The 20,353-nt window shown below is 38.1% G+C and overlaps 1 protein-coding gene across 10 annotated transcripts in view; it reads right to left on the bottom strand.

Annotated features, from left to right (window-relative positions):
- The window catches only part of CDH18 (cadherin 18), a 656,995-nt gene that overhangs the window by 63,649 nt on the left and 572,993 nt on the right, over positions 1-20,353 (bottom strand). For 6 of the 10 annotated variants that reach the window (XM_087890242.1, XM_087890243.1, XM_087890244.1 and 3 more), the window contains one exon: positions 2,264-2,431. In XM_087890242.1, coding sequence (XP_087746368.1) covers positions 2,264-2,431 — 168 coding nt within the window. Of the gene's footprint in view, positions 1-2,253; positions 2,432-7,596; positions 7,768-20,353 lie in introns of those variants that run through there. The other 4 variants (XM_087890248.1, XM_087890249.1, XM_034411916.3 and 1 more) reach the window with 3 other exon arrangements.

The following is a 20,353-nucleotide window of genomic DNA, read 5'->3' on the forward strand; positions in this document are numbered from 1 at the left end:
CCAGACATGTTGGTTCAGACTTCCAGTCTCATGTTTTCCATCATACACTCATTACTTTATTACAGGTAGTTCTTGCTTAACAGTGGGAATTGGGACCAGAATTTCCATTGCTAAGTCATGTGGTTGTAAAATATGATGTATATGACTGCATCATGTAGCAACTACAAACCTGCAAGTCCCCATTGCTGTCATTGAGTGAAGATTACAAGTTGTTAAATAAGGACCTCATATAACCATGTGATTTAATTCCCAAGAAGCAAAGTCAATGGGAAAGTAGGCAGGAAGTTACAAGTCCCAGGTGGGTCACACACCATGTGACAGACAGATGAGTGCTATGGAATGTGGCCAGGCAAGGGATGACTGGGGGTGCAGGAAGCTGGGGGTGGCTGCTGCAGAGTGCAGGAGGGTGCACAGGTGGCTGTCATAGTTCAAATGTACTTGGATGGGGAGGTGCTGAGGAGTGCAGGGGGACATGCATGTGGTTACTGTGGCATGCCACAAAAGCAGAGGTGCTATTCAGCAGGTTCTGGAGACCCGGTAGTGGAAATTTTGAGTAGTTTGGAGAACCAGCAAATATCACCTCTGGCTGGCCCCAGAGTGGGGTGGGAATGGAGATTTTGCAATATCCTTCCCCCAGGAGTGGGGTGGGAATGGAGATTTTGCAGTATCCTTCCCCTGCCATGCCCACCATGCCACACCATGTCACCAAGCCACGCCCTCAGAACCAGTAGTAAAAAAAAATTGAATTCCACCACTGCACAAAAGCAAATGTGGCTGGGCGAGATGCGTGTGGCTACTACAGCCAAATATGAGTGCAGATAGTAGTGCAGGCATGCACTATGGAGCGTGAGTGTGAGGTTGCTATGGGCAGAAGCACACCACAAAATATGAGTTCCCCAAGATCTTGTACTCAGTAGCTGGGCTTCTTGGGAGAAAAAGTGGTGAGATCAGGATCAATTTCCTGGAGCAACTTGGAAATTCCCTGCTGGCTTTCCATTAACTTTGCTTGTTCCCAAAAGCTGGCAGAGAAGGTCACAAATGGTGATCATGTGTTTGTGGGATGCTACAAACAGTATAAGTGTGAGTGGTTGCCAAATAGCTGGATCATAATCATGTGATTGTTGGATGGCTAAAGCCTCAAGGATTGGTCACAAGTAATTTTGGATGGTCCACTGTACCATGGACAGTGTGTTGTGGCCCATCAGCAGCCTGTGCAGATTGTAGCTGATTCTGATAATGAGGAGGCTGGTATAGTGCTGCGCCAGCAGCCTGTGCAGCTGGCACTCGAGTCAGACAATGAGGAGGCTGGAGAAGATGTGGTGCCAGAGGCAGGGATTCAGCCAGGGCCTTCAGAACCTCCAGAAGCTCCTTTAAGTGAAGAGGATGAAGAGGAGGAGCCTTTTCTCGATGCAAGGGCATGCAGAGCTGCCAAAAGGCAGGAGTGGCTCCTTGGGAGGAGGTCTCCTCAATAGTAAGGCTTGGGGCTAATTGGCCACTCTCTTAGCCTATTTAAGGAGGAACGCCGACTGAACCAATTTGTAGGGAACAACTTTAGTTCATTCTCCTTCGCGTCTGGATTGTCTGCAAATTGCTTCTGGGCTTTCTGCCAACCATAGTAAGATTGTGATTACTTTATCTTTGGTTTCTTGTAGGCTGTTAAGAAAGTTTATTAACAGCCTTTGTTTGAAAAAGACTGAGTTATTTTAGTAAATTAAGTTTTGTACAGACTTTGTGTGTGCTGCGTTCTTTGGGGTCCATAGCTGGGGCAGAATACAGTGGTGGGTTGCTCCTGGTTTGCCCTGGAGCAGGTGACCCGTAACGGTGGCGGTGGAATGCTCTGCCCACCCGCCCGGATGTCTCTGTGCATATGCAGAAGCTTCTGCGCATGTACAGAAGCATCGCACATGAGCGTGCGTCCATGAGTGAACTGATAGCGACGGGATTTGAAACCCATTACTGACCATGGACCTTTGTAACTTTGAATGGTGTCTGAACAAGTGGGTCATTAACTGAAGTCTACCTGTACTTATATACCTGCATCCATGAAAGCAGAAAAGAATAAGGAGTAGAAGGTTTTGCTAAGGGAAGATAAGCACAGCACTGAAAATGCTATTTCTTAGGAGTTAGTGAATATGGTATGTCACTGTCAAATATTGTGATTGTTATTCACAGCTCATCCTTCATTTGAAAAGAATCTCCCTGAAATTGTAACAGCAGACAGTTTTTGTTGGGAAGAAATAAATCAGATCAAACCTTTACATACTCTGAGGGAACCTGGGAGGATTGTCGTTGACATCGGTGAGTGTGATATTTACTGTGGTTGATCCCGATAGCCCTCCAACTTGTCCAGCCATATCTTTGGCTTGAATGACAACCGAATAATGTTCTCTGGCTTCCCTGTCCATATTATGCAGAGCTGTTCTTATGACTCCTGTAGTGTTATAAAAAAAGGGTGGGTGGGGAAGCAGGAAATAAACATTATTTTAAGCTTCAAAAAAAAATAAAAAATAAAATAAAATAAAAACAAACATACCAGTAATCCCTTACCCAGAACCCCACCCCTATTCATATATCAAATTAATTGATATCGTACATAGAAATTAAATGCACATATGTGATAAGGATGGACAACCTGTTAATAAATGAGCAAACCAATTGACACAAGCTGTCAGGTTTAGTGCCCAGATTGAAATAGAAATTCCTGGGCACCTGCCTTCATATGGCTTGACTTCATGAAGATGCAACATTCTTTTGATGCCCACTGTAGTTTAAATCCTATACTTTCTCTTGTTTTCCCCATGGTTTGGTGGATTATTTGCCCTGCACTTCTTAACATTGAAGCTGGGCATCTGTTGGTTATTGATATTATAGACATTTCTGCTTGAGAAACTCTGGCTATCACATCTAACCCAACATATGCACATACCCACACCTACATCTCACGAAATGATTGTATATTGTATGAGCTCAATAAATAATTTAATCAAATTATTTTAAAAAGGTAATATGCCTTATGATATAGCTATGTCTTAAAATGTTGCTCTATGAATGGATCATATGGTGAGACCATCTCACCCCACTGGGATTGGTCCGTATTGTGCCAGCAGAGGAGGCATGCTGTGGGTCCCATTAGCCTGATTATTCCAGTTGACGAGGTCAAGGAGGAAGGCCTTCTCTGCTGTTGCTCCTGCCCTCTGGAACATCTTGCCCCCTGATGTGAGATTGGCCCCCAACCTGTCTACCTTTTCATAAGGGCCTAAAGATGTAGCTTTGCTAGTCAGCTTGGGACCCCAGTGGGGGAACAGTGAAATAGAGGTGGTTGATTAATAACGGATCTCACCTCCCCCCCCACTTTGCCCCCTCTCCCCATGTGTCTTTGGTTTCAATGTTTGATTTTATGTTTTAATTGTATATGTAACTGTACGGTACCCAAAGTTACCCTATGGTAAGATGGGCAGATAAATAAATAAATAAATAAATAAATAAATAAATAAATAAATAAATAAATAAATAAATAAATAAATAAATAAATAAATAATGAATTCTGGCTTTGGGGCTTGCAAAATGTTTATTTTCATAATCTGACTTTACTGAGGCAAACAAATATTTTAAAAATAAATGGCCTTACTGGGCCAGCTCAGAAACAGCTAATTTTAGTACAATATTACATAATAGAAAAACAACTTTATCTATCTAAGTCAGATGTTTTCATTCTTTTTCATCAGTGGAAATGCCTTTTCTATTGTTGCTGTTATGAAATAAGGCTGCCTTCCTGTACAGACACGTATAGGCAAACATGTCTAGAATCATGGAGACACACCAACACTTCCTACAAAGTACAAATTTTATTATCAAACAGAGACAATCAGATTCAGCACCTGATTCAATCCAGATTTTTTTTTTTAATATAACAAGTTTTAAAGATTAGTAACATTTTACAAACTGAGTTTGGAGAAGAATAGCCAGCACCAGTGATTCAACTTAGATAATAAGATCACAGGCATCGAAGTGGCTGACGTCATCAAATTGTTTTCAAAGGCAGCTCTACATGGAAAACATTATTGCCTGAAAACATTATAGTTATTATTGTGAGTGTGCATGATTCAAACTAGAGCTTTTTTCTCCTCAGCTGGTAAGAAGTTCTCTGATTGATCTTTTTTAAATCTCCACATGGATACCTTAAAAAGAATCAAGCAGTTCACCATATCTAACTTTCACATTTTCAATAATGTCCCCTTGAAGAAATGGAATTGTTCAATTTGTTTTTAAAATTTATCTCTTAGGAATATCACTACAATAGTTGGTATATATCTAGCCACTTTGAAAATTTTGTTCCTGGTGGTTAGAACTTACACCCATGAACAGAAATATTGTACTTTAATCACCTACACAATGTTATGCTAGCTTTATGTATATTTTCCTAATTTATTATTTGATTATTTTCTTCTATTAGTTTCATTTTTTATATATGATGTTTTTATATTCTCATAAGCTGCCTTGAGTTGCCATTTGTGAATAGTGGCAATATAAATTAAATAAATAAATAAATAAAGTAGAAAAGAAACATAGATTAATGAGAATATGTTACTGTACATGTTTATCATACACAAGTTGTGGTATGGTAATAAATAAGTTGCAGTATGGTAATAAAACATAACTCACAGTTCATCAGCTACTTTGGCATAAATTCCATTAATTCAGATATCAAATATTACAGTAGTAGAGACCAGCAGTGCTTTGGATTTTTTTAAAAAATGTTAATGAAAAGTCCTTCAGAACATGCAAGAACAGAAAGTTAGGACCTGCCTTAATACTCATTAAAACAGCTACATGGAGTCTTAGGAAAAGAAGAAGATACTCGAAGTAATTCAGATAACTAAGTGTATTCCCCCATATAATCCAAGGCACATTTTTACCAAAAAAATTCCAAAGGACTCAACAGCCTTATTACATATCAATTTGAGATATTTGATCAGATGCAATCAAGTTTTGTAAAGTTCAGACCAATCTATTTATTAAATTTAATTTACATTAAATGGAAACTAGTTATATTTGAGTCCCACTAAAATCAATATGAAAAGTTAGTCAAGGAAAATGAAGTACTATTTATTTTGCTTTGGGTGCAAGACACTGTGACTATTGAGTTCTGAATTACTACTTATTTTTCCTTCTGTGTAAAGCAGAAGGTCTTTAAAAATTAGAATGGAACTGGGAGAACTAGAATGCTCATTATTTCAAGTCAAATCCATCTAATCCATGGATGCTATTCAGCAGGTTCTGACAGGTTCTGGAGAACCGGTAGCAGAAATTTTGAGTAGTTTGGAGAACCGGCAAATACCACCTCTGGCTGGCCCCAGAATGGGGAGGGAATGGGAATTTTGCAGTATCCTTCCCCTACCATGCCCACCAAGCCACTCCCACCAAGCCACGCCCACAGAACTGGTAGTAAAATAATTTGAATTCCATCACTGATCTAACTGTCTAAATCTATCTAACCATTCAAGCCATCTCTGTATGTTTGCATGTGGCCATGCATGTAAGCCAGTGGTGGGTTCCTCCTGGTTCGGTCCGGTTCGGTAGAGCCGGTAGCGGTGATGATATGATGTCACCGAACCGGTTCTCCCCCCCCCACCCTCCCCCCCCCACATTATTCTTACCTTTTATTTGGTCCCACCCCCAATCTATTGCTGCCTCCTGAGTCCCAGCTGATGACTAGAGGGAAAAAAACTGTTTAAACTCTTGCCGTGGGGTTTCAAAGGGCCGTCCTACAGCTGATCAGTGTTAAAAGCAAACAAATGAGTTGGGTCGTAAGTGCGAGGACTGGTCGTAAGTGCAAGGACCTTCCAGAAATGACTCTGACCAGTTAGCCACACCCACCTAGTCACATGACCTCCAAGCCACACCCACAAAATAAGCCACGCCCACAGAACTGGTAGTAAAAAAATTTAGAACCCACCCCTGATGTAAGCACACACACACACACACACAATTTGGAAGTGTTTGTTAGACTGGTATAAGGACTGCTCTTTGTAATATTGTGTTAGATTTACAAACCATCCTCTCTGTTTCGGAGAAGCATGAACAATAACAAAATTGTGTAAGTGATGATAATAAGTTTATATTCAAATATAGCTTATGTATTAATATACATTCTAACACTATCAAAGTTGACATCAGCCAGAGTATCAAACAACTCAAATAAGTAGTGCAAGATCAGAAGATGAGGAGAGACCTGGGCCATATGAATCGCCAAGAGTCAGATACGACTGAAGATATAATATCATCATCATGCATTATAAATTAAAAGCCAATGTCAGTCTTAAATTCCCCTTTTTTGTTTTATGATGAATGAAGACATCAAAGACTAACACTGGACTAAGACCAAAGGGCAAAATCTAACATTTATACAAGCTCCTTTAAAAGATATATTCATTATTCATGATAATACTCAACAGTTCACTTATACTTGGGTAGCAGGTGATTTATGATTGAAGGTTGGGAGGCATGGGTTCAATTCAGTTTTGTTTTTATTTTACTATGGAAGCCCATAGATAATTCTTGGACACTCACTCTCAGTTCAGCTTATCTCACAGGTTTATATGGAAAACATCAGAAAAGGGAGTGCTACCACTATTAATGAGTTTTTGAAAGATATAAATCTGATGAGTATGTAGGAAGTTAGCACCCACCCCTCTCCTAGGAAAATGAGATATTTTAGGAAATATTAAAAGAGCAGAATATTTCCCCTAAAAGGGAGGCAAAAACTCACACCCCCCCCCATCTTTGTCAATGGGCCATTAAGGCCTGGGCCAGTCTATTCAACATAACAAAGATCTACCTCCTTCAAGCAGAGCCATACTAGGAATTACCCAAAGCCCTTTCATTACATCACCACCCAGCAAGGCTCAATCAAACTTGGATTCAAATCACAGCCTACAGAGTTGCCCCTGAATGGCCCATGGGAGTCTGACAACCAATCAGAATACAAGCTCAAAGTCAAAGCCCAACAGAGGGCATAAAACTAAGGCACTCTCAGCATCTCTGCCCTTTTTCTGCTGAGGAACTCAAGCCATATGATCCTGTTCAGGAAGTCAAGCCATATGATCCTGTTCATTAAAAAACCTTCTTTCCAAGTAACTTCCATGAATCCAGTGTCTTTTTCCCCACTTGGAACTGAACCCAGAAGGATATTTTTTTCCAACAAGTAAATATCAATAAAAAACTGTAAAAAATGTCTTCTTAATCTACTGGCTCTTAGCTTTTTGTAGTTTGCATAGCTCACATCCCACTAATCAAAGAACCTGTTCCCCTCAAAAGAAAAATGTATATATTCTTTTAAAGAAAGATATCTTTATGTTTACAATCTGCTTTTACTGTTTACATCATTCAACTTTTTTCTCCAAGGTTGGTGCTGCAGCATGAAGGCCACTTGAAAACTGCTGAGGGGACCTGATATTATGAGCTGCTTTATCTACCACCAGCTGCTTAGAAGAAAAATCCTTGCATTATCAGTAGGGAAAAACATTGGGACAACATTCTTGAACAGGACCAAATAGCATAACCTGGTGTTTAATCTTTTTTGACTATGTCTTTTACCAGAAACATGAAGTTACTATCCAGGATAATGGAGAACATACTCATCAGAAAGGACAGCAGAAAGGGTCATGGATAGATGCCCATCAGTGTTGCTATAGGATGACATATGTGACACAGGCTCCTCTATACAATTAACTTGGCAACTGCCAATGGTTACCATGACAACAATCTCCTACATTTGTCTTGTGAAGAAGTGCTTTCCTCCGTACTCATGATAACTAGCATACAATTCACGGTGGATTCTTTCACACACTTTCATGGGGTAGAAGGTAGTTTAAGAACTTATTACTTTAAAAGCTTATTACAAAAGGCCTCTGTTGCAATACTTAATACTGTAATACTTAATACTGTAGTAATGCTTTTATAGTGTGTATAAGATATGTGTGTGTGTGCATGCACACACACATACTTAGCACATTTTGAATGCTTAAAGGCATGTTCACCCTTCAAACTTTTTAAAAAGGCTAATTGTTCATACACGGTTTCAAAACTATTTTCCAAAAGGACTATATTATTCCATTTGCTGAATTTTACATAGTGAAATACATTTCAGTAGTTTAATTAACAAAGTGACATGATTAAAAATACATGAAATCCAAGATAATTACATAAAATCCTTTGCTAATTATGTTTTGCTAAAAAGGCAGTCAACACTCCTTTCTTTCACTTTTGAATTTGAAATCTTAGCCATGTGTGAAGCTTTTATGACACTGACTGCTTATGTAATTTCTTTGAGAAGAGCTTGGTTTTTATATATTTTAAAATACAGAATTTTCCAAAATTTTTATTCTTTTCAGATGATGGAAATTCTCTCCATGACATATGAATGCACACTATACTCTTTTAAAAGTAGGAAATATTATCAATGCAACATTAAAACTTAAAATATCAGTGTGCCTTAAAGCATTTAACTAGATGGTCTAAGAACTGAAGTACAACATTGGAATTTATACTTGTGTGGATTTCAATTAAACTTTGCTCTCCTAAGTAGACCAACATCATTAATTTTAAAGAGTTTACAAGGTGAATTCTAGGTCCATGCCATTAGTTGCAATAATGCTTGGCTAAAAACTTTGAAACATTATCTCCCGAGAAATCAGCAGGATACTGTCAGTTGGCAGGAGTATAAATGCTCTGGAATGTTCTGCCCATATTAACTTGGATAAACTGACATTCACTTAAATGAGAGTGAGTCCATTTGAACTAACTGGACTTTTTAAAAGTCAATTAAACATGCAGAGGATGACACTATTAAATTATTTTCTTGAAGGACACTGACTAATTGAAGGCTAGCTGATGTTAAACTTCATAATTAATAGGAAGGACAAGTTGGGAAGAAACATTAGGCATGTGCATGCCTGAATAATCAGACCCATTAAACTCATCAGTCTGTTTAGTTTTTACAGCATCAAGCCTAGCTATTTCTTAATGTGTAGCAGTGCAGGAATTTAAATTGTTTTGTGCAATTAAACCTTTAGTAAAATCTAGTGAGTTCATTATTCCAGTGGATGAGTTCATTATTTTCTTTTTAATATACATATGTTCGCTTGGGCATGTTTGTGTGTGTGTGTGTGTGTGTGTGTGTGTGTGTGTGTGTGAGAGAGAGAGAGAGAGAGAGAGAGCATATGTGTATATACACACACAAACATGTATTCTTTTAGGTGCGTAGAAGTACAGGATTAAAGATGAAAAATGCAATGTCCGCGGGATTTAAAATTATGAATTTAGTGGTCCCTGAGATCCGAAAGGTTGGTGACCCCAGCTATAAAATATGTCAAGGTAAAATGATGTATAAACACCTTTATTATATATACATGTATGTATAAGTATAAAAATATATTTCTTTATATCTCTTCTGACACTCCACTTTGAGCAAAATTTCATGACAATTCTCAGTTTTTGTGTGAATAAACCTATACCTCTTTTAGGAGATATTCCTGAGGTCTATGCTTCTAGCCAATTATTTAAATACATCTAAATACAGCTAAATCTTGTAGGATGGGAACAATACAAAATTAATATCATATTAAATACTTATCTTGTGATGTAAAATTTCAATATGCAGTTTAAAATAGCATGTGTTTTGATTAAAGCAATTCAGCACATAACATATTTTTTTTACTTTTTCTAAGAAAAGTGTTTATTACAGTTAGACAACTTATGGTTGACATGTCTGGATGTTGGCCATCTGAGTGGATAAATGGAGCAAAATAGTATTTTGTTATTCCAAAATTTTCTTTATCATTGGAGTCAGAATTCTATATTAAATGACGAGTAGCTTTTATTATTGACATTGAGATGTTGAAATATTATGAGGAACAAAATGAAATATCTTTAAGAATTCTCTGACAAACATTTCACCATTCCCTAAGTCTATCGACTAATGTAATTATTATTTATTGACCAGACAATTAAAATAACATTTGAGTTGATGGTTTGCTAATTGGTAAATAGGTCTTGACTGTAGAAAGATTTCTATATTGTCCTGTTTCTATGAGAATATTGCAAAAAGCTGAATAATAGGAGAAATAGTTTACAACTATATAATACCATAATTCTATAAACAAGTTGTTAAAACATTTAACAAGATTAATATACATGTTGAAGAGCTTAGGCAAATTATTATTTTTCAGTGTGATCATTAACTGCTGCAGAATCAAAATAATTCTCTGACTTCCTGATGCACTTCTTTAGCGAAATGAAGTCTTTTACAATCAACATAATGAAAGCAATTAGTGGCATCAAACTTTATTTCCAATTCAGATATAGTATATATAGTATGTGGTATCAGATCAGATCAACTCAGATCAGATTATGGCGCATGAATTAGTGTTAGCCTTTCAGAATATTGGAATGATAAGAAAGCCATTCTAAGCTAGTATTAATAGGAAACAAAATCCAGAGCAGGATTATTAACTCTTAAGAATATATAAAGCCTTTCTATCGCATTTTCCTTTCATTATCCTACCGAGATAATGCAGAATAAAATTCTTCAAAATAGAGCCATATTATCCAAAGCCGCAAAAGTCATTTTTCTAAGTTGAAATAGCCATGTGTTCTCGGGAAACATGGTGCACTCGGGGAAAATGTTGAGAAAATCTCATTTGAAATCCTCCAGGTCATTCACTGGGTTCATATTTAGCACAGCATAAATATGTGCATGAGTAGTTTATGAAGGGCATCCGCAGATAGCTGCTTAACATGTGAAAGGACATGGAAAAATTATTGAGGAAGTTACAGTACGTGCTGTGAGAGAAAGCCTGCAATTCTGAGATTTCTGTCTTGAGAATGAAGAGAGGAAATGAAAGGTCAAAGCCTAGCAGAGGAAGAAGGCTGAAGGAGACAGCCAAAGGACCGAGCCATCAGGTTAAATAAACCATGGTCAGGTGGAGCTTTACTTATCCTAACCCCTGATGATATCCAGTAGATGGGTCTTCAAGGACCTGTTCTTTAAGTGACTGCTCAGGCAGCAAGGTGTCAAACCACAAGGCAAATTACTTGCCATGTGTTTCCTCAGACCCTGGGAATGGAATTGATGTCTCAGAAAGTTTTGGCACTTCATAACAAACTTCTTCAGTGTAAAAACAGCTGCACTATGCCAGACTCTTTCTTTGATTCTTTTCTTAGAAAAATCCTTGGCTGAACTACAAGAGAAGTAGTTGGACTTGGCAAATCAATTTCACATTGGAATTGTGCAACTGCAGAAGCTCTAGGTTTTGAGCAAGTATTCATGCTTGCCAGAAAGCATGGTTGCCTGCACTAATAACCTCACTAAGTGCTGAACATGCTTCTGGTTACAAAAGTGGCCCAGGTGAAAGGCAGAAAATCAGGGAATTGAGCCATCCATTCTCTTAACAGTAGTAGCAGAGCCTTCGATCTAGCATGGGATTCTCCCTGACAAATTCAAGTACTGTATTTTTTGGACTATAAGATGCTCCGAAGTATAAGACACACCTAGCTTTTGGGGAGGAAAACAAGAAAAAAAATCTGCCTCTGCCTCCCAGAAATTTGCTTCCTTGCAGCAAACAGCAAACAGTGTGGTCAGCTTCAGCACAGCCTAATTTAGCACGAGAAGCTGATTGGGTTGGATCTGCCTCCCAGAATACCTCCTATCAGCTGTTCCAGTCTGCAGGGATCACCGCCATTGCCACTACCACTTATCACTGCCTCTGGGCGCCCCATTTTTGGCCTTTGCACATCCTGTTTTCAGCCTCTCGGTGCCCCATTTTTGGACTCTGCATGTCCCATTTTCAGCCCATTCCAGATGGCGGGGATTGGCCTATCCCTGCTGCCTGGAATGGGCTGAAAATGGGATACACAGAGGCCGAAAATGGGGTGCATGGAGGCGGTGATAGGTGGCAGCGACAATGGGTGATGCTGGTGCCAATGGGCAGCAGCGATCCCTGCAGCATGGAACAGCTGATAGGAGGTATTCCGGGAGGCAGATCCAACCACCAATCAGCTGCTCATGCTAAATCAGTTTGACCACGCTGTTTGCTGTTTGCTGCAAGGAGGCAAACTGCTGGGAGGCAGAGGCTGAAGGGTGGGGGCCAGTGGGTGGGTGGGGCTTTGGCATCATTTGCTGTATAAGATGCACAGACATTTCCACCCACTTTTTGGGGAGGAAAAAATGCATCTTATACTCTGAAAAATATGGTATATAGTCTTAACTTGGGGTCATGTCCTTGGCTTGGTCAACATTGTACAACCCTTTGATTTGTGCTGCACAAGACATCCAAATGAAAATGAGGAGTTACATCCAGATTTGGGCAACCAATTCAAGATCTGATCAAGCAGATATATCTGTTGCCTACCAATCAGCATTCCAAGTGGGCAGATAATTTTTTGACACTCCACATTCATGTCTGAGGTTGACTTGATAGAGCAACTCATCTTTCTTAAAATATATCCCCCATGCTGGCTTCCCATATCTGCCTGCCACTGGAATAAACTAGCTTCTTATCTTACCCTCTGGAGTATTGGTCTGCTCATTGTCTGATAAAGCCAAGTTTGAAGGATGAGTAACATGAGTTTGGCCGTAAAGCACCAACCCAAGTGGGATATATTCTGATCCCTTCATTCACCAGGGAAAGTCATACTGGGATGAGTTCCTGGCTCACATCACTTGAGAGATGAAAGCTGAATGAGATCCATGCAACTTATCTGGTGGTTCTTTTAGTCCTTGAACCCAATACTCTATGACAGGGGTGTCAAACTCCCGGCCCATGGGCCAGATGTGTCATGTGCTGGCCATATCCATGCCCAGTTTAGCGAAAAAAAGTTGTGATATGTCACATGACACTGCCGTGATGACATGAGTTTAACACCCCTGCTCTATGAGGATTTAGGTACTGTAGTCCCTGCACCATCTCAGTGTGATGGGATCTACCCACTGTCCCATAGCTTCAATCTGTAGCCTCACCCCCTTACCCCAGCCCATCTACCTTCATATGTAGTGAGTGATTATTTTGTTGGGCATTAATCCCTGAGCCAACTGACTCAAACAAGTAATACTCATAGGGTTCACATGCAGAGCAAAAAGGTGATGTGCTTGTCAACTCACAAAGTATCCCTGGCCTGCTCTCAAGTTGCCATAGGCAAGGGGGATGGGAAAATCAACTTTGCAGCTGCAGCAAGTGAGCACTTCAGTCAAAACAAAAAGCACATTCTAGCTATCTATCTGTCAAGGCCATCTCCGCAGTTACCCACAGTGACCAGAGGGGAGTGATCTCTATAACCCATGAAATTGCTTTGTTGAAGAATGTGACTGAGACACATCTTGGAGGAGGGGAGGAAACAGAGTCAGAGCCGTGATGTAAATTAAGTGGGGTCAGAGTTGGCTTCACTTGGAACGTGCCGACATGAAGCTCCTAATAAATAACTGGATTTCTTTTGAAGCTTGGCTCAAGGCTCATGATTTAATTAGGGCATCGGTTGGAACCCTCACAGCACTGATCAACAAAAGACCACACAGCCCAATCATTATGCCATTACCTAGATGGCAAGGTACTGCTGTGGGAAAGGTGGACTTCATGCAGATGGGCTACTATAAGTGGTAACAAAAGTCTGTGTTTGTGAATGCAGATGTATTACTTCGCTTCAGTTCACACAGAAGTGAAGTTAATCTCCCTCCCACAAACATGACAGCTGGTTTGCCTACTGCTGGATGTGATTACTATTGATGTTTAGATTTGAACAGCTCTTAATATGCAGTGAGCATCTTCATCTTCAAAAGCGTTTGGAAAACTCTACAATCAATAGGACAAAGGAGAATGCATAAAGTGCACATGTACATCTAAACTCAGCAAATGATCGTTATTAACTCCCCCCTGCTAAGATGACCTGCTAAATTTAGGGGTATATGTGTGTGTTCGTGATTTGATGCAGTCCATGGTGCATTTTGCTGCAAAAGCTTGTTTTGATGTGTTGATTTGCCCTGGATTTTTTGCTGTTTTTCTGTAGAACAAGAGTTACTTCGCTGAGCAAAGGTACAGGCTGAATCACAATTATTACAGTTAGGATGTAAGTTGTAGCAGCCAGGCAGGAAGGGATTTCTGTCTTTCCCAGGTGGGCTTCTCTCCTGGGAGAGCAATTTTTTCTCTATTCCTCATCTGACCAAGCAAAAACTTTCTTGTTTTAAGCAGCCAAGAAAAAAAAAAGATAAATTGCCAAGTAAATTTTTAAATACTGAGATACAAGGCCTTGGTGAGGTTTAGGCAAAGACAAGAGAATTTAGAAACAAGAATTTAGAAAATTTAGAAAAAACTGAGGGTTTTTTTTAATACAATCTTGTTAAAATAATACTTTAACGGACTAATTGGAATTAATTCCTTTTCTCCCAGAATGTCCTCAAATTCTGGAAGAGGTTATGGGTGAAGAGAACTGTTCCCTGGGGAAGAGATCAAAATCACAGAGTTTGCCCTACAGACTACATCTACCAATTTTGGACTCACAACATTTCAACGAGGGGCAAATGGCAGTGTTGGAATGTTTTATATCTCTTTGTTAATGTTTAGAGTTGTTTAGTTTTTTGAAACAACAACAAAAAAAACCTTTAATTCAATTACAGTATCTCCTAGCCGTGGTGGCGCAGTGGTTAGAGTGCAGTAATGCAGGCTACTTCTGCTGATCACCAGCTGTCAGCAGTTTGGCAGATTGGATCTCACCAGGCTCAAGGTTGACTCAGCCTTCCATCCTTCCAAGTCAGTAAAATGAGAACCCAAATTGTTCTGTAAACCGCTTAGAGAGGGCTGTAAAGCACTATGAAGTGGTATATAAGTCTAAGTGCTATTGCTATTGTGTTTGGAATTTGTCAACTTCAGGCAAACCCAGAACAAGTCATTTGTCCTGATTGTTGTGTTGCCTTAAATTTGGCTGACTCAAAAAGGGTCAAGGGAACTCCCACTTGTTTCAAGTTTGAAACAAAACATCTCTGTTTTATAATACACAATATTAGCAGATTGCTGCGAAGCTTCATTCTTTTTCCCCCTTTATTTTCCCCACTTTTATGCTTAGGCAGCAAGAATGCAGTGATTTGCAGTTCTCTTTCCTAACATAGGGTATTGTGTTTGTCCAATTCTATGCAATTCTTATGCATATTTATATAGAAATGAGCTCCACTAAGTAGTGTTTATCTTCATAAACATTAAGAGAATTATTCTGAAATTTTCATAAATATGCCAAATAGTGCTGCTAGACATTCTAAATTATGTTGATACTGCAATAAAATACATTTTGATTTGTGAATGAATTAAACATATATTTCTATGTTTCCCTGGAGGGAAGGACAAAGAAAACATATATTTGTGTGTGTGTGTGTGTGTGTGTGTGTGTGTGTGTGTGTGAGAGAGAGAGAGAGAGAGAGAGAGAGAGAGAGAGAGAGATTCAATCTTTAACATTTCCAGACATTAGACTTTTAGCTTTAGAAATCAATATTAGTGAAGAACATTGATAGGTATTTCACCCATTGTTGTAATTTACAATTATAGACTGCTAGTTCCCTAAAGACCTGTTTGGTGTTTAACAAGACATACCAACAATATACAGTAAACAAATATATACAGATAAAGGTCCCATACTAAGACAGAATAAGATTAAATGAAGTCAATTGAACTCAACCCAAATTAAGATGAAATCAAAACTCCAAACTGAAAGAGCTCTGTTTTTGAACAGCTTCTGGATTAAGACAGGGTGGAGCCAACTGGATATCCACTGGGTTTCCCATGTTTATATTTCCTGTAGCACCTGATCTACCTTGCATTGCAAACTTATCTATGAGCAGTTTGAAAAGCCTTCACTACATTCTTATATTAGAAATGATTTCAAGAGAATGGAAGTACTGTTACTTTCTATTATACTGATATTACAATTGTAATTTCCAGTTTCTTTTTTTCTCCCTTGGGGTGCACTGCAAGCATGGAATAATCCTATGCAGTATATCTGAATGCATGCACATTGGACTCCAACACCAGAAGGTAACATGGTATCATGTTATCATATGAAGCGAGTCCATTTCTGCAATGCATTTCAAAAACATGAAACAACATTCTGGGATCAACGAAAATACTAGATCTAGAACGTAACAGATTTAGGAGATATGCTGTTTCAATTCCAGATTTTGCTAAAGACTGAGCCATATGTTAAGTACCACATATCTGTAAAAAAAAAAAAGGTCTTTAAATAGCAATCCATTACATTAAAATAGTGTCAGGCTTTGGCAGTTCTATTTTTATAATCTGCTGTTCAGATCCATTTGCAAAAAAAGGAAAAAATGACTGAAGAGCACATTTTTACTATGATTCTAGAAGGGGTCATTTATCATCTGAGAAGAGATTATAACAACCATCAAAATCTTCAGATATTTAAATGATGAGTCATGCACATTTTGTAGAAGGATGTGAACAGGGGATTGTGCTGTGAAAAGGCTATGAAGAATAAGTAAATCTGACCAAAAAAAAAAAGCTTTTGAAAAATTAAGGTAATGTAGAATAAATTGAAATTTAATTAAGTGTAGCTAAAGGACTGCTGCAGACAAATATCAGATTGCTTATTTCAGATTTAATTCTGCCTCACTCCTTCCTTAGATCACCATTTTCCCCAAAGTGCCTTATAGGAAGAGGGTTGAGAAACTGAAAATAATATTTTTCTTGTAACGCATAGTGGTTCATAATGGGTCTAATTGTTTGTCCAGCATGGGGCACCGGACTACTTTCTCCCTGCCACAATATTTCTTTGAGAAAGTAATCTTGCAAAAATCCCATCAGGGTGTTTGAATAAATGCTGCCTCATCTTTCCCCATAACAAGTTTTCTTTTATTGTTTCAGAACATGATATAGTTCAATTTTCCATCTACACTCTCTATGTACTTCAGGGCTAGAAAAGCAAAGTGCTACTGTGTTTCCCCAAAAATAAGACCCTGTCTTTTATTTTTTTGAATCCTGAAATAAGCGCTTGGCCTTATTGCCAAAAGCCCGATTGGGCTTATTATCAGGGGATGTCATATTTGGGGAGAAACAGGGTAGTAGCAATTCATGTAGAGAACTGAACAGATCATATTCTGTAAAATTATGTAATGCACATAAAAATATAAGCCGCGATACATATTTTAATTAAGTTTCACAGCATCGTAACTGTGATCATTTAACTCCAATTTATGTCTTGCACAACATTATTTTATTTCATGTGGAATTTGTATATTTTATGATTGTTACATTCTTGTCTGAATATTCAGAGTTCTGGTATAAAGCATGAAATAACAGTTTATAGGGAGGAAAACTTTAGCAGATGAAGAAGAGCTCCTTCTGTCCTGAACTGGTTTGCTTGTTTATGTGGTGCCTTCAAGTAAATCTTAGCTCCTGATGACTGCTTGGACAAGTTCTTGCAGTTTTCTTGACCATGTGGTTTGCCCTTATCTTCTTCCTGGGGCTGAGAGAGAATGACTGGACAGTGGACCAAGATCACCCAGATGCCTTTGTGTTGAAGATCATGATCTCCTGTTTCCAGCCTGATGACTTAAGACGAAATTGGCTCTCTTGGAACTGGTTTATTGTGTAGTTAGCTAGATTCCATAGTGGCAGTCCTGGATCCCCAGTGACTATACGTTTCAATAACGTCCCCCTTATTAATATCATCAGTGAACACCCATAGTTCTTCACCATGGATTTTATCCACCCATTTCCTTTTCTGCCTGTACCTTCCACTTTTACATGAATCTCTTTCATCATCCCCCCACTTTCCCCCATCCCCCTATTTTGCAAGCACAGTATTTATTTATCTTTTATCATATGCTCACATGCAGAGGTGGTATTCAGCAGGTTCTGACCAGTTCTCGAGAACTGGTAGTAGAAATTTTGAGTAGTTTGGCGAACCGGTAAATACTACCTCTGACTGGTCCCACCCCCATCTATTCTCTGCCTCCCAAGTCCAAGCTGATTGGGAGGAAATGGAGATTTTGCAGTAACGTTCCCCTGAAATTGGGTGGGAATGGAGATTTTACAGTATCCTTCCCCTGCCATACCCATCAAGCCATGCCACAGCCACTAAGCCAAGCCACACCCACCAAGCCACACCCACAGAACCGGTAGTAAAAAAAATTGAATCCCACCACTGCTCACATCTGATGTGTCAAGTACATACATGTATTTCTTCTTATTCCTAATCCATTAACTTTAATATTCCCCACATTCTGGTATTAACACAAAGACCTTGTGCCAATAAAGCTAAAGTATATCTCTTTCTTAATTTCCCATCTTGCCTTTATGCATTTTATACTAACTATCTAGACTTGTATTCTTTGATTTTTCTGAACCCTGTTGGCTTATTTGACATTTCTCTTTCTATTATAGATTTAGTCTTTGCAAGATCTTAAAAAATTATGTGTGAGAAATTTGTAAAATCTATAGCCCACATACTCTGGTATGCTACTTGTTGATCCAGAGATATTAGTATTTTAATCAGCAGTTCTTCTATAGCTTTAAACAATGTATTGGGTATTCTGAATGTGTCTTGTGTTTTTATTTGAAAGCTGTTTTATGGCCTCTTTTTAAAGATATTTGTATTATAAAAATAGAGAAATACAAAGGAAAGAAAATCTAATTTAGATAGTGAGAGTAGAAATAAAAAGAAATAATTACTAAGCATAAATAAAACATTACGGCTTAACTTTCTAATGACACATTCTTCCTTTTCTTTCCCCTGCATTTATTTCCCCAACTACTGATCAAAACCTAGATATCTATACTTTATATTGAACATTAAAAGTTATCACTTGTTTTCATTTAAATTCCTCTCTTTTATTATTTTGATTATCCTTAACTTTTTTCCTAGAAACCATATTCCAGACATCTAATTTTGCCTTGCTGTGTATTGTAATACATAAGGGGAACTGTTCCTGCTAAAATTTGGTTAGACTACTATTATGGATATATACCGTCAATTTTGCCATTGCTGCACATTCTTCAAGGTTGGTCCCCCAATTTAATATTCTTAGCAAAGAACCTCTTCTTCAGTGTTATGCCAAATTCATTTTTGAAACTGTCAGCAGGTTTATTGTCTCTGGATCCTCATTTTCCAGCAAAGGCTGCTCTTGAATATATATATATATACACAAATATTTCATCTGATAATCCTATTTGCAAAGAAATAATTTTTCTATTATCTTTTGACCTCTTTTGTCCTGATTAACACTTTAACAAGAGAGATGATTTCTCTCTGGTTAAAATAACCTTTTAAAATCCTTTTCTGTTATTTTCCTCTGTTACTTCACATTTTTGATTGAGATATCTGTTGTTTCTTTTCTTGCTTGTGTTGACAGTCCGTTTCCAGTCATTGTACATTCTTCTTATTGCCCGAGGCTTTCATCTTCAATCTTCCCTGGCTATCACAATAGCTTGTTCTGAAAGAAACTTGAATGTTTTCTTCTTTGAAAGTTTGAGAACACATTTCTTTTCTGCTTAGGTTTTCATAATATCTCATATCTCTTTCTATTTGTCAGGTTTTTTTTCTTTCACAAGCAAAGGGTATCACTTCTATTCTTTATTGTGCTTGGATATCCTCTAGGCACACCAACTTTCTTTGATCACCAAATAACCTGCACATTTTATACTAATTAATGGTCTGCTTCACAATATGCACTTGCAAATATCCTGGATGGCTAGACGGCCAACTCCTTCCCTTTCTATTTCCTTTAATGCAGTCATTTAATCTACATGTTGTCCATCTGGTGATGTCCAGATGTTGTATTTGAGTTTATCTTCCTTGAAGCACATGTGAGTTATAAACCAAGAATTATTTTCATGGCTAAATAGAAAACTCTATTAAACTAATTCCTTCACTTTTTTGTTATCCTCATCCAAATCTTCCTGTAAAACCAATTTCTCTTTTTCCAACTTGGGGATCACAACCATCATTAGAAGTACTACATCCTTTCTCTCTGTTATAATTATAACCTCTAACTGTAGAATTCCTCAATATCCTCCATCATGTAAGTTCTCATTATATTTTGTTTTATATCTGTAGACTTCTACAACACTGATCTTCACTAAACATGCATAATTCTAAAAAAAAAATATGATTCTGTTGTTTATTGGGTTATAGCTGGGCACATATTTAGTATTGTCCCTTTTGTGTATTATTGCCGCTTTTGTATGGTTTTATGTCCTGAAAAATATACTATCTAATCATCTATTTAGCATTGTCATTTTGTGTATTGTTGCCATTTTGTTTGGTTTTATGTCCTGAAAAATATACTATCTAATCA

The sequence above is a fragment of the Pantherophis guttatus genome, chromosome 3 (genome assembly GCF_059756535.1).
Source record: "Pantherophis guttatus breed Tessera chromosome 3, ASM5975653v1, whole genome shotgun sequence".
Lineage (NCBI taxonomy): Eukaryota > Metazoa > Chordata > Lepidosauria > Squamata > Colubridae > Pantherophis > Pantherophis guttatus.